The 13,876-nt window shown below is 39.9% G+C and overlaps 1 protein-coding gene across 1 annotated transcript in view; it reads left to right on the top strand.

Annotated features, from left to right (window-relative positions):
- The first annotated feature begins 1,587 nt into the window (after window positions 1–1,587).
- WWTR1 (WW domain containing transcription regulator 1) overlaps window positions 1,588–13,876 on the top strand; it is a 32,147-nt gene continuing 19,858 nt past the window's right edge. The window contains exons 1-2 of the mRNA XM_035890036.1: window positions 1,588–1,605; window positions 5,666–5,828. Coding sequence (XP_035745929.1) covers window positions 1,588–1,605; window positions 5,666–5,828 — 181 coding nt within the window. The remainder of the gene's footprint in view (window positions 1,606–5,665; window positions 5,829–13,876) is intronic.

Genomic DNA, 13,876 nt, shown 5'->3' with positions numbered 1-13,876 from the left:
TTTTCCAAAATATCTGCAATGCTGTGAATCTGTGCAAAATTAAAAGGGCATTATCCATTTCCTATTGGCATCTGTAGCAAAATTGGTGAATTCAGTGTTTCAGTATCAAGGCCTAAATGAAAAATTCCATGTTTGGATCAATGTCTGCTTTCACTACTTGCTGACCTGTTTTGCAAAGAATAGCAGATTATTTTTGCTTTTCTAAAGTAATAACAGCATTGAGATATTTAGCTATAAAATATTTTGAGTTAAAAACTAATACCTTTCAATGCTTACATGTAAGTAAATGTCAAAGGTACAAAAGAAGGTAACAAGCAAGAAACACTGCGGCAACCAACGTATGCTCCAGTGGTTCACAAATTTCAGTTTTAGAAGTTCCCTGATCATCGGAGTTTCTTGGGCAGGTTTCCTAATTTCATTTTCCCCAGGAGATAAGGCCCTTTGTCTTCAATGCATCCCTGAACATGATATTCCAGAACCTCTTGAAGGTGTGTGCCTCTTTAAGACTACAGAGAGAAGTGGAGCTCTTTGCTGAGCATAGAATTGTAGAATCATAGAATAGTTTGGGTTGGAAGGGACCTTTAAAGGTCATCCAGTCCAACCCCCCTGCAGTGAGCAGGGACATCTTCAACTGGATCAGGTTGCTCTGAGCCCCATCCAACCTGACCTTGAATGTGTCCAGGGATGGGGCACCTACCACCTCTCTGGGCAACCTGTTCCAGTGTTTCACCACCCTCATGGTAAATTAGTTCCTCCTGATAGCTAGTCTAAACTGACCCTCTTTCAGTTTAAAACCATTACCCCTTGCCCTATTGCAACAGGCCCTGCTAAAAAGTCTGTTCCTGCCTTTCCTATAGGCTCACTTTAAGTATTGAAAGGCCGCAATCAGGTCTCCCTACAGCCTTCTCTTTTCCAGGCTGAACAACCCCAACTCTCTCAGCCCGTCCTCATAGGAGAGGTGCTCCAGCCCTCGGATCACTTTTGTGGCCTCCTCTGGACCCGCTCCCACAGGTCCATGTGACAGTCCATTCATTCAGCAGAAAGTAGTGCAGGAACAAAATACGAATGTTTTGGCTATCTTTGGGCTATTGAATAGAACAGAATATTTCAGTTGGAAGGGGCGTGCAACAACCATCTAGTCCAACTGCTAGACCACTTCAGGGCTGACCAAAGATTAAAGCATGTTTTTAAGGGCATTGTCCAAATGCCACTGGCAGGCATAGGGTATCAGCCAGCTCTCTAGGAAGTTGTTCCAGTGTTTGACTACCCTCTTGGTAAAGAAATGCTTCCTAATGTCTAGCCTGAAGCTCCCCAGACGCAGCTTTTAACCATTCCCAGGCCCCCTGTCCCTGGATCTCAGGGAGGAGAGCTCAACACCTCCCTTTCCACATCCCCCTCCTTCTCTCCAAATGAGACAAACCCCATGTCCTCAGCTGCTCCTCATAGGACATGCCTTCCAGCCCTGGCACCAGCAAAAAACCACAAGTATCAAACTTTATTTTGAGATAAGTTTCACATGGAGACAGTGGGTGGTGCGGAGCCCCTGTTGTCCACAGCTGCAGAGAGCTTCCAGCTATCTGTAGGACCATGATGGATACAGAGATGGTGAGTGGTGCAGAGCTCCCTTTGTCCACAGCTACGGGGAGCTTGCAGCTGCCTGTAGGACCCTAACAGGGTACAGACTATATGTTTCCTTATCTTTAGGCCAGTGTCCTTGTTACTTGCAGCACTCTCCAGCTGAGTGGTAGAGGGAGAAGACGGGTGTGTGCCGTGATCTGGACATGTCCCTGTCTGGGGATGTGGCTGTCAAAGACAGGAGCATCAAAGAACAGAGCAACTCTCCCCCCACCCCCATTGCCATGGGGCAGCCCCTGCCTTCCTGCCCAGGGCTCTCCCAGCCTCACATCAAGGCTGTTCAACCCATGTCTCCCTGACGGACAGAGACACCCATCATGGCCCAACCAGGGGTCACCAACCCCACTGCAATGTGGGCTACCACCAGTGTTTTCCCCACTGTGACCTGGATGTGAGGGCTGGTGCCGGGAGCTCCTGTGTGGCCCAGTCCTTGACTATCTGGGGAAAAAGGGTGCATGGCTTTTCCATGGCTGTAGGGAGCTCTCAGCTCCCTATAATACCGTAACAGGGTATGGGTGGGGTCTATCATATCTGTCCTGCAACACGACGGCAGCTCTCTGGCTGAATGTTGGAGGAGGGAGAGGACAGGAATGTGCCATGGTCTGGCTGCATGTCTGGCTGTAGTAGACAGGAGAAGCCACAAAAGAGGAGCAGCCACCTTCCACCACCATGGGCAGCCCCTGCCCGTCCCTCCTCTGCCCTCCCCTCTCAGCCCTTGCTCACCTGGTTCTTGTCTGGCAGCCTGGTCTGGCGCAGCCCTTTTCATACCTGTCCTGGGCCACCCACATCACCAACAACTCCCCTGTGACACAGCCACCACTGGTGTTCCATCTGCTGTGACACAGCCGTGACATCGCCAGGGCTGATGCCTGGAGTTAGTGCTGCATCACTGTGACATGGTTATTATCTTCCACCCTTCAGACAAGAAGACACAAGTAAATAATAAATAAATAAATGAAATAACAGCTGGCAGTACTGGGGTAGGAAATTAGGTAGCTGTAGCAACAATCTAAAGAACAGGACCTCACCAAAGGTTAGAAGAGAACAAAAACCAGCAAGTCCTACCCACTGCCCAGTTTTAAAGACTTGTGTGGTACTTGCTGCTGAGATTTGTGGGTTTGAAGACAATTCTGGAAGAAATATGCTTGCCCTCTTGACTGAAGGTAGTATTTCACACCTTTGGAATTAAAGCCGTGTCCAGTGCCAAACCCTGCACCCATGAGCGGTTGACAGTGCTGAGGGTAGTTCAGTGTGAACTGCGAGGCTTGCGTCCTTCTTTCCCTGAAACAAACCAAATATTTTTCCAGGGACTGTCTTGTGCTACACACTTCAGTTGGACACTGAAATGCATGAATTAGCTTCCATCTGCTTGGTTCACTGCAGGCTGTTACATACAGCCTAATTGACTGATAGGACCAGAGGCAATGGACACAAACGGAAGCACAGGAGGCTCCCTCCAAACACCAGAAACCACTATTTTACTGTGAGGGTGACCAAGCACTGTACTGGATAGACTTGTTCTCTTTTCCCAAATACTTCAAAATGGAAGGATCCTCAAAATCTTAAGTACAGACTCACATACATGATGCTGCATGTGTTCATAGCTCTCACCTGAATCAAAAAATGGAATATCATATTTTGTTGTCTTTTAATGCCCAGGAAATGTGAGAATGTTACTGCTGAAAGGAACATTATAATTTTGAAGTTGACCATTTTGGTATTCCAGTGTGCCTTTTTGTTAAGAGCGCTCCCTGTTACTGCTCATAGTACATAACGGGCAGGTCTAGTTCAAGGTTTGGGATTTGTAGTTAGAGTGAGGAATACATTCAAACAAGTTACGGATTGCTCAGTACAACTGACTTCATAAATACTTTAACTTGTGCCTCAAGTTCTCTTAAGAGGAATTTGTGCTTTCGGTGTTTAGAGGTGAACATTACAGGGAAAAAAGCCCGATTTAATTTCAACCTTTTTGCTTAAATTTTACAGTCTTTAATGTAAAAAAAAGTTTTAAAGTGAGAATTTGATAGAACCTTCATCAAGGCAGTATTTACTTAATCACTAAAGCTCATGCTTAAAAACATGTTTTTTACTATTTGGGGAAAAATCTTTTCTATTATACGTTGGTATGCTAAAATTCATAGCTTTGATTAAGTGTAACTTCTTTATTTGAATTACAGTGCCAGAGAAACAAAAAAATGGAACTTTAAATAAAAATGCTTTTCATCGCATTTAGGCACCATTAGGACTTAACAGAAAACGTTGCCCAATTTACTGCTATAGCAGCGTCTTTCATTCAGAATGTCATTTCTTAATTTTGGAAAAAGATCATTTAACTGATCTGGATACAAGAATTCTTATACTTGAGAAGTAAGAGTAAAAAGAAGAAAAGCTAAAATACAGTAAAGGTTTCCCATGAGGAGAGAATAAAGTGTTTTAATGCTAGGGAGAAGCAATGGTGCGTGATTTCATCGTGAACAACAACAAACAAATATTCTAGAAGCTATGAAGAAAGGAAGTGACTCGACGGCTTAGAGGCTGAGTTTCAGCAAGCATCAAAGTGAAAGTGTGATCTTTGTTACAGTTTTGGAACCGTACATTAAATATAAAATGTTAGGAAAAGAAGATGGCTATGGACTAAATAAAGACAGTGTCGCTTTTTTCCGTTCTTTAAAAAATGGTTCAGGTTGTTGTTTTTTTTTTTCTTGCTCATAACTCACACAATTTTTGGTAATATGAGAGACTTACTGTAAAGAGCTTGGATGTGGTAACATCACAATAGATGGAAACTTGCTTGTGAAATAGTGCTGGTGATCAGCTGGGTCTGAAGGTGTGGAGTGGTCACAGCAGTAATGGCAATGCTAATGACATAGGTCAAAGTAGCAATGATGAGTTTGAGACGGGGTTCAGTAAAGGCGATGTTAGACTGTGCTTTTGTGAAAGGTGTATTGGAATGGTTTTCCAGACACAGAATATTTAAATTTTTACCCTTCTTGGCATGCTCTTCTTAAAGGTCCCTCTGTCTCAAAGTTTTCTAGCAAAAAACTAATAGAGGAAAACCCATCCAAGTCCAGGTGGCAATCAGTAGCCTGGTTAGTGAGTTGGGCAGAAAGCTGGACGTGGAACCAGCCAGTCCCTAGGTAGATACCAGGCTATTGACTGCTTTAAGACAGTTCCTTTTTTTCTTGTTTCAAATAGAATTACATGCTGATCCTTAAAATCCTGGTCCTGATAAGTTTCTTTCAAAACTGATGCATTTCAATGAAAACCTTCAGTTGCAACAAAACCACAGTTCCTTCACCACTGTATTCTGTGGCTAAAAATATTTTACAGAGATCACACTTCATACTTATCTCACAGTAAAATCTCATGCAGATTTATGCCCCACTCCACAGTTTTCAGGGTAATATAGGTACGTGACTGTTTACATACTAGGATGGTAGATACACTGTTGACCTACATTGACTACATTGCAATAAAATCTGTTGGTGCCTTTACAGAGAAATTGGTGATTACACATGAGTCATGAGGGCATAATCTGCGCCTTTTGGTAATGAGAGTATATTTTGATATTCTTGGAGATGTACAGACAGACTAGTTTTCATGCTGTGGTAAGGAACAAAGCAGTTGGATTTGGCAAGACAAATACTTCTCTTTTCAAAACTCATTAAAATGACATATATTGCTGAATGAAGAATGGCCATATATTTCAGTATATAGAAAAAGACTATAGGACAGGAGTAAATAACTTTTGGGCCATTAAATAATCTGGAAGATGACTGTGTATTACAGGTTTTCAGTATCATAATAGAATTGTTCAAGTAAAAGTAATTATTCACCGGTAGTGCATAAAAAGTTAGAATGTCAGGGGCCGAAGATCAGAAGAAGAAATAAATGACAAGATGATAGATAATTTCAAATGGGTGATGGTGAGATGAGAGGGTAGAAAGATGTGGGATAAGAAAAGCAAATAGGACTTTCTTGACATTATGCCTAACTATTTATATAATATACGTGGGTATTTTGTGTTAAGCTTGTGTTTTATCTTTTCTTTCTCAGTCACATAGAAAAAATTACAACATGGCAAGATCCTCGAAAAACCATGAACCAACCGCTGAATCACATGAGCCACCATCCTGCAGCTACTTCCACACCAATACCACAGAGGTCTATGGCAATGTCTCAGCCAAATCTTGGTGAGTACTGAATGTCATGTTTGTGGTGAAAATACAAGAGAGAGAGGAGAGCCACCTTTTACTAATTTGTTTGCCAAAGTAATTTTTGCTTCAAGAAGGGTAGCTCTGATTCTGCTGTCAGGCCTAACAGTATGTTCCCCACTTCCTTTTCTTATTTTTCCCTATGCAGAGATGGCGGCAGGTGAATTTGTACTGTTGGAGGTGAATTTATAACATCTCATGCATTTTATTTTAGAGCCTCTGTGACAAATTTTTAATATAGTATTGAACATAGAAAAATAAGCTCTTCCTGTGCTTTTTCATTCAGAGGTGGTATAAAACCTCTACAAGCCCACCATATAACTTTCAAAGCTTACTGTGCCAAGTGCTGTTAGATAATGTCTGCAGTCTTTCCTGTGTCCTCAGGTCAGAGGTTGTAGCTGGTTCGCTTGTTTGTTTGTTTATGGTGGTTGGAGTTTTTTTGCATAGTTAGGTTCTGCACTGGAAGCTACTTGCAAAATACTAAGTAGTCTACTTTGCAGTATGAACTCCCTAAAGACACTCGATAATTGGTGTGCTTTCATTGCTGTTCATGTTTAGCACTTCAAGCTTAGATTTAAGCGTCAACTTATGTTGCTCTGATTTTGCCAGGTATAAGCCTTAGTGAAAACAAAGCTGTGAAAACTCTGAAAGTTTTAAAGAAAAGATGTAAATGGAAGAAAACATTTTCATATACAATTGAGAATCATAAATAATCCCTAATATTTCTGTTCTCCAGTTCTAACTTTTCTACCACTCAAGAAAATGAGGAACAGGTAGGTCAGCTTACAGGCTCAAGACCACAAAACTTTGTCAAATAGGTAGTCTTAAAAACACAGACCAGATTCTTGTTCAGGTTAATTTTTGGTAAGTTGGTCTCATGATTTCTTGATTATTCATTTGCAGTGTGGTTCATCAGGGCCGTCTCTTCACATACCAAGAAAATGGTAAACATTTGGCTGCCAATAGTCACTAACAGCAGTAATGCAATATACATATTTACTTTTGTCTTAAATTTACAGTAAACACCTAGGCAGTCGCTTGAGGTCAGTAACTCCAGTTCTTTCTTCTACCTTTCTCTCAATAACTGCCCTGCTTGAATATATTCAGTAAAAGGTGTTGGTTACATTATGTGGTTTAGCAGACAGTAGCAAATTGTATCATGAGAATGGATATCTGAAGAAGAAACCTGAGTAAAATCCAAAAGGTTAGGGTGTACTGCAGCGTGTCATACTGCATGGTAAAACTAACAATTGCTCTGCGCATGTTACTTCAAACCACAGCTGCGTTTAGGTCAATCTGTTTATAGCAATTCTGAAATGGCCAAGAGGTAAGAATAGGACAGTGGGGTTTTTTGTTCATACCAGCTCCTCAGCTTATGCTGACATCTGTTACATTCTCTCTAATTAAAAAACAAAGGAGGTACCATAAATCAGGACAGTGTACAGCAAGCTTTTCCCCCCAGTTTGTCAAAAGCCAAATCCTGTACTGAAATACTTGTATACTGAATTTTAGAGGAGGAACTTTCTCAGGCTATAAAGGATTAGAAATAAAAGCATATATCTAATTAGGAGTCTGTTCTTGAAGGGACTTCAGGTGCCCAACAGGGGAATTTCCACGGACTTCAAAATCTATCACATCAAACACAGACCATATTTCATTCAATACCCTTCACATTTATAGATGAGGTTCCACTTTCTGGTAGGTGTTTATACAGTGCTTGGCATGGTGGTTCAGATCTGTGACTGAATTTCCTAAAAATTAGCCCAGTAGAAATAGTATGCAAAAATTTCCACAGTGTACATATTTCTTTAATTGAGAAAATATTTTGTTGGTATGTTTTGGTGAACTTTTTCTCATTCTGGTGGCTTTCAAAAGGCATGCTGTGACACTTTGGGAGCAAGCAAATCTGTTTGCACAGCTGAGTAGCACTTTCATCACCATATTATTAAATTCAGCATCATAGTCCTTGATTTTCCAATCCACCCGTTTGAACACACCAAGTGTGAACACACTTTTATTTAAAAAGATATTTTAAAAGATTTAATCTAGAAACTGTGTGTATGTATATACACAGATATATACACACACAGAAATGACAAGATGGCAGTTAACTGAACAGAATACAGTAGCTGCTGAATACTTCATGTGACAGTTTAAAATAGTGAGTGCAGTTTTCAGTACTAAAGTAGAATGTCTCTATTTTGAAATTACCTTGGCCAAAAGGAAAAGCCTTTCTGCTCTTTTGTGATGCTAACAGTGTTACTGCTAAACCTGCTTTCTTGGGCCGGCTCAGACATTGAAGTGAGCGATTTGTTGGTCTGGCAGTCAGACCCCTGAGCCAGAATTGATTGTGCCAACATCTTACAGACATCAGAGGAGAAATGGAAACTGGATGCCAAGTTAAGCCATGCTTCTGGCCATTATTTTGTAACTTTTTAGCAAATTAAGTCTATGCATCTGTCTTTTGCCTTAGCGTTTTTTGGTACTGTAGGAATTAAAAGAAGTTTTTCTTTTGAAGATGTGCCACTTAAAAGAAAAGGATTTAAGTATTCCAGGTCTGCATACTGGTCTGCACTTCCAATTACTAACACATGTGTTTTCCTTGCTATGCTTCTTATAAGAGATGGAAAATATGGTCTGTTCTGTACAGCTCGTTGCTTTCATTTATAAACTTTCAGCAATATTTGCTGGGAAGTGTACAAAAGGCACTTACAGATACTCTATCAAAATCACAGAGTGTGACTAAGTGATACCAAATCATAGTATGCCTATGCTTGAGACAGAAAGAAACATATAGTGAAAGTTTATTGAAGTCAGCAGATGTACCTTGCAAAATCTGCTGTATTTTTCTACCTTTCTTCTTACTGTGGTTTTATATTGTCTATATATGAGCTACACACACTGGTTGTCTTAATACTTCAGCAGTGTTTCACTAACATTTAAAGCATTGCTTTTAAATGTTATGTAACAAAGGCATCTGAAGGTATTTCTTCCTTTGATGCATCTTGTTAAATTTACAGAAAAACTAATACATGCTAGGCAGGTTTCTATGCTCACTTACACACCACCACAAAATTCAGTGAAGTTTCATGAATGAAAGGGGAAATCTGTCCCACAGATTGAAAGCGTATTGTTGCAGGTTAGACTTGTTCGGTCTGCTTTTTCTAAATATTTTACCATTGTTCTTCTAAGGCAGTTTGTAGATGAATATACTAAGGAAAGGACAACATTAACAGGAATCTTTTAACTACATATTTTGTTGTTGGGATGCAAAATGATCAGCATCTGACTGAAGACAACCAGAAACGCTGTCTTCCTTGCATCTTCATAAGTGTTTCATAAATCCTACTTAATTTGGTGCTGAATCTACACGTGTATTAGTTTTCTGCCCACTCTGAAACACAGTCTTTTTCAGCTGATTGGTAAAGTGTTAACTATCTATTGCCAGTCAACTCCGTTATTGTGGTAGAATCAAAGATCATATGTGGGATGAGGGGTGTTTGTGCACCCTTATTTTAGGCATCTAGCCTAGGTCACTGAATTAGGAGACCAAGCTGCATGGAATTCCTGTGCATGAAAGGAAGGAAAGAGCAGTGCATCTAAGCTAATGATCAAACTACTGCCCAATGTAAATGACTAACTTGTTCTCTGGAAGTGCCTAAGTCCAACTTAGGGAAGCTGTTCTACCTTAATGGCAGTCACTGGTGTAAGAAGATTGTAGAGTATGTTTTTTGGCTATGTGTGACAAGATTAGGGGAAAAATTAGATCCTTATAAAAGTTTCTTTTGCAAAAATGTTTAATTAAATGCTGGTTGTTTTGTAGTCTTTCTCTATTCTACGTTATGCAACACTCAAAACCATTGTTACTTTCATCCTGCTTCCTTCAAACTGTTTTAAAGACATTTCTTTTGTGATTGTACTCTTCATCCAGTTGGTGAGCACAATCTGCTCTTCATTTAATGTTTTTCAAGTTTAACAGATTGCAACTTACTTTGACATAAAATGATAAAATCCTCTGATAGTATTCATGTTCTCTATACAAATTAGCTTGAATTTAAATGCATGACTTCCTTAAAAAGCTCTCACAAAAAGAGCAGACTCTATCTGCAGAAAAACTCAGAGGAACTTCGGTGCAAAGCGGTACACATCAGGTACAGTCAGTTGTAGAATTTAGGCCTTACAGCAAATACCAGTTGCAGACTGCAAGGCCCAGTTATTCTGAGTCCTGTATGAGTGACTAAGCTGTGTGTTAAGTAATGCCCAGAGTTTGGCGGTTTGAGAGTTTTGGGCACTCTGCCACTTTGTAAAATGCCTTTGAGTTTATTTGGGCATGGATAGGGGCTTTCAATGTATCTTAATTAGAAACTGTTGTTAAAATGTGTGTTTGGTCTAACTAAGCTCACCAAAGCCCAACCAGACTGGACATCCCTGATGCTGCTTAATGCCTGGCTACCAAGCACTAAGGCAATCCTTGCCTCTCCATTCACAGTGGGCAGTCCATCATCAACAACAGAAATGCACACCTGATTTTACCACTTTGCATTTACCAATTCTGTTATACAAGAGAACTTGTGTGACTCCTCAGCCTTTGCCTAGAGATGTGACTGATGGGAGGAAAGGCTTTTGAAAGCTGCAGTCATGTATGAGCTGGCTGTCAGGGAAGAAGTGACGAGGAGTGAAGCAAAGAGATGAGCAGAGCTATGTCTGTGTAGATCCCTTATGCATTAGATCTGAGCCATCTCTTGCCCATGTCTTACCGTTTTTCCCTCATAATCTATTATTTTCCATGTAAGTTTGGACAAGGTGATCCTTTGAGGTTCCTTCTAACCTGGGCTGTTCTATGATGATGGTTGATAACTTGATAATTTCATAACTTGTAAATTACTATCTTAGTGCGTAGTGTCTATTGGCCCAGCTAATCTTGCCTTCAGAAAATGTACCCGGATCACTCTTAATTCTGAACACTGACATAATCCCTCATAACTGTATGTTCTCTCAGGTTCTGTCAAGATGAATTCATTAATATCTATAGTTGCAGAAAAAAAATCATAAAGTTGTTTAACATTATAATTCCTGAGGCTTCCTGCATTCAGTACTCTATCTGTATCTGGAGCAGAATGTCTTAATTTATCTCTGTGCTGCTGGCTTTTTATCAGTTATCTGCTCACTAGCAGGTAACTGGTATCCTCAAAGAGGTATTACAAGAAACTGAACTCATTTAGATGTCCTGAATTGAGGGACAGCTGCTAGAAGGTAAGTAATAATGTTATGAGCTTGCAAAGGTAAGGATGCCTATTCTGAGTTAAGGAAAGAAGCTAGGTGAGTTTCCACACATGGTTGAGAGTTGGGGCCTTGCAAAATTTAAGGTTGTAGCCATCACAGAATAATGCAAGTGGAAAGAGGCCTTGGGAGATCTCTAATCCAACCTTCTGCTCAGAGCAGGGTCAGCTATGAGATCAGACCAGGTTGCTCGAGGCTTGCTTTATGCAATCAGGTCTTGAAAACCTTTGTGACAAATTAGAGGGTCCTGGTGCAATTCACATGCTTTCATCAGGTAGGAGACTGGCGCCACAAAGAAAATGAGTGTTGTGTCATCTACACTAGGTGGTGGAGTTTCAGAACGTGTAATACACACTTAAGAATAGAGAACAATTTCTGGCAGAGTTCTTCCTGGGTGAGGGTGGTAGATATAATTTTGTTTGCACTTGAGACCTGTACTTTCACCTGATGAGAGCATGTGTAAATACAGAGTATAAGAAAAATAAAACATCATGGCACATCTGTGGTAGAAGCTGGTAATACTTATCTCCATTTTATAGATCAAGCAGTTCAGGCATAAATCAGTGGAAAGCCCGATGTTAATTTGTTTAGGGTGAGTGTATGCATTGCTCCTGAGGGTTCAACCATATTAGGTTATTTTGTCCAACTCCAGATGAAGAACTATTTGATCTTTAATTTCCCCACCACCACCACCAAAGAAGAGAAAGCTCCTTACCTTAGAGGCTTACTCTATCAAGATCCACCAGCAGGCATGACCCAAGTGATACAAGCAGGATAGTTTTAACTATTAAATGCACCGGTTGTCTAAGGTGAAAGACATTATGTGTTCCACAATAGAATTTAACATGGAGAGTTCTTACACCAACAATTGACTGTGTTACAGAAATTCATCCATGAATCTAAAAAGCTTACAGTTGTATGGCTAATGGTAATTTAATTGTGTCTGGATAGAACTGGGGGTTATGGCACTTTGCCTGTGCTTTCATTTTTTTTAATCAGCCAGGAAATCCAACCAATAAAACAATGCAATAATCCTGTTTAAGAGCAATAAACACATGAACCAAAGTTTCCATATCCTGCCATGATAAAAGGTGTAGCTACTATTGTTTGAGGATGATAAAATGCAGTTTTGGTTACTGTGTCAAAGTGAGTCTCTGGAGATAAGAACGCAGAAATTCCCGAAGTGTTTAAACACAGGCGGTATGTATTTTAGTGATAATTAACATACATGAAATGGTCTACATTTTGCAAGGCTTGGTTTGCATTGGCTGGAAATTTGGCTACAAATATGTACCATTGAGAGGAACATGTTTTTCCCTTGGTGTAGCCCATACCCTCACAGCACCTACACAGTGGAAAGGCTTCCTGTTCCAGGTAATTTTTAATTACTGGATATCCTGAAAGAAGCAGACACAATTCAGTTGTGGTCAATGTGAATAATTTTGGCACCTGCTTGTGATTAATGAAATGATACTTACAGGAGAGCTGAAAGCATTGTAGAGGAGTTGGACATTCTGTGGGAATGAGAGTTTTATGACACAGCTCTGGAAAAGAACCTTTCTGGGTTTTTTTTTTGTTACTTGCAATTAAAAGCTCTAAAAAAGTAATTTATTTATGTTTCAAGGACAGTGGCTAATAGTTCCAGAGGCTAATAAGAATTAACTTTGGTATCAGGTAAATTAAATCCAGATATCTCAAAGGGCACACACCTTTAAACCAGCAACTGACTATCTAGTAAATCCGAAATGTTAATGATCGATGTGTTCAGAAGAGAAGTTGGTATTGTTTGAAAATGTAATCATTTTTAATTTTAACATAAAGATGAGCCTATTGGGGTGAGCATTTCCCTTCAAAGTTAGGAATCCAAGCATGTGTGACTGCAAGAGTGGAGTGTCATTTTCATAGTTTAAAAGTGAATTAAATACAAAAGCTGAAGATTGCATGAAAAAAAAGTAAAAATAATTTAATAAATATTTTAAATAATAAAGGTCATCAGTAATTGGTCATTAGCATTAAAGCTGCCTCTCCAATCAAGCAGCCCCCACTGTTATTTGTTGTTACTGATTTATTGTTAAAAGTGCTTACAGAGTAGATCTCTAATCTTTTAAATTACTTCCTGCTAAATCATAGCTTTGATGCTGCACCTGCAGGTTGTTCATTTGGGTTTTTTTTACGCTTGAATCATTGAAGAGAGGAAAGATTAGTTAAATGTGAGTATCACAGAACTTAACATAATAGTTGAAACTGTTGAGAAATTTCTGTATAGCTATTTTCAGCCCAGAAATCTGAATAAAGGAGTCTCTGTGTACTGGGATAGTACAACTTTTTGGTTTAATACTTTACAGATTTTTGGAACAAAATGCACCAGAACTGAAAAGCAGCATTTTTTGCTGACCTTGTTGGAAGGCTAATGCTGTTTCTGGGAAATAAGTGAAACAAGCAGTTCTTTGTTGGCAGAAGCGGAGAGAGAAAAGGAGGGGAGCCTAGTCTTTTTTTCTTCACAATGTCGTGACTAAGTCAAAACTGTAATATGGCTGGGTTCGTTCTTCGTTCTTTTTTTTTTAACCTCTATAGACATTTGTTTTTCATCAGCCTGTGTTGCGTGACACCTGACGCTGGCCAGTTCATATGAATTAGGCTCTGGGCTGCCTATAAACAGAGTAGAGAAAAAAATCCACAGTTGCTTCCAGACACTTCTGACACTAAAATAATAAAAGTTGGTACAGTCAGTTCAACGCATATGTCAG

The sequence above is a fragment of the Egretta garzetta genome, unplaced genomic scaffold (genome assembly GCF_000687185.1).
Source record: "Egretta garzetta isolate BGI_Z169 unplaced genomic scaffold, ASM68718v1 scaffold172, whole genome shotgun sequence".
NCBI lineage: Eukaryota > Metazoa > Chordata > Aves > Pelecaniformes > Ardeidae > Egretta > Egretta garzetta.
Note: the sequence above shows the minus strand (reverse complement) of the source record. Positions and strands in the feature narration are given on the sequence as shown.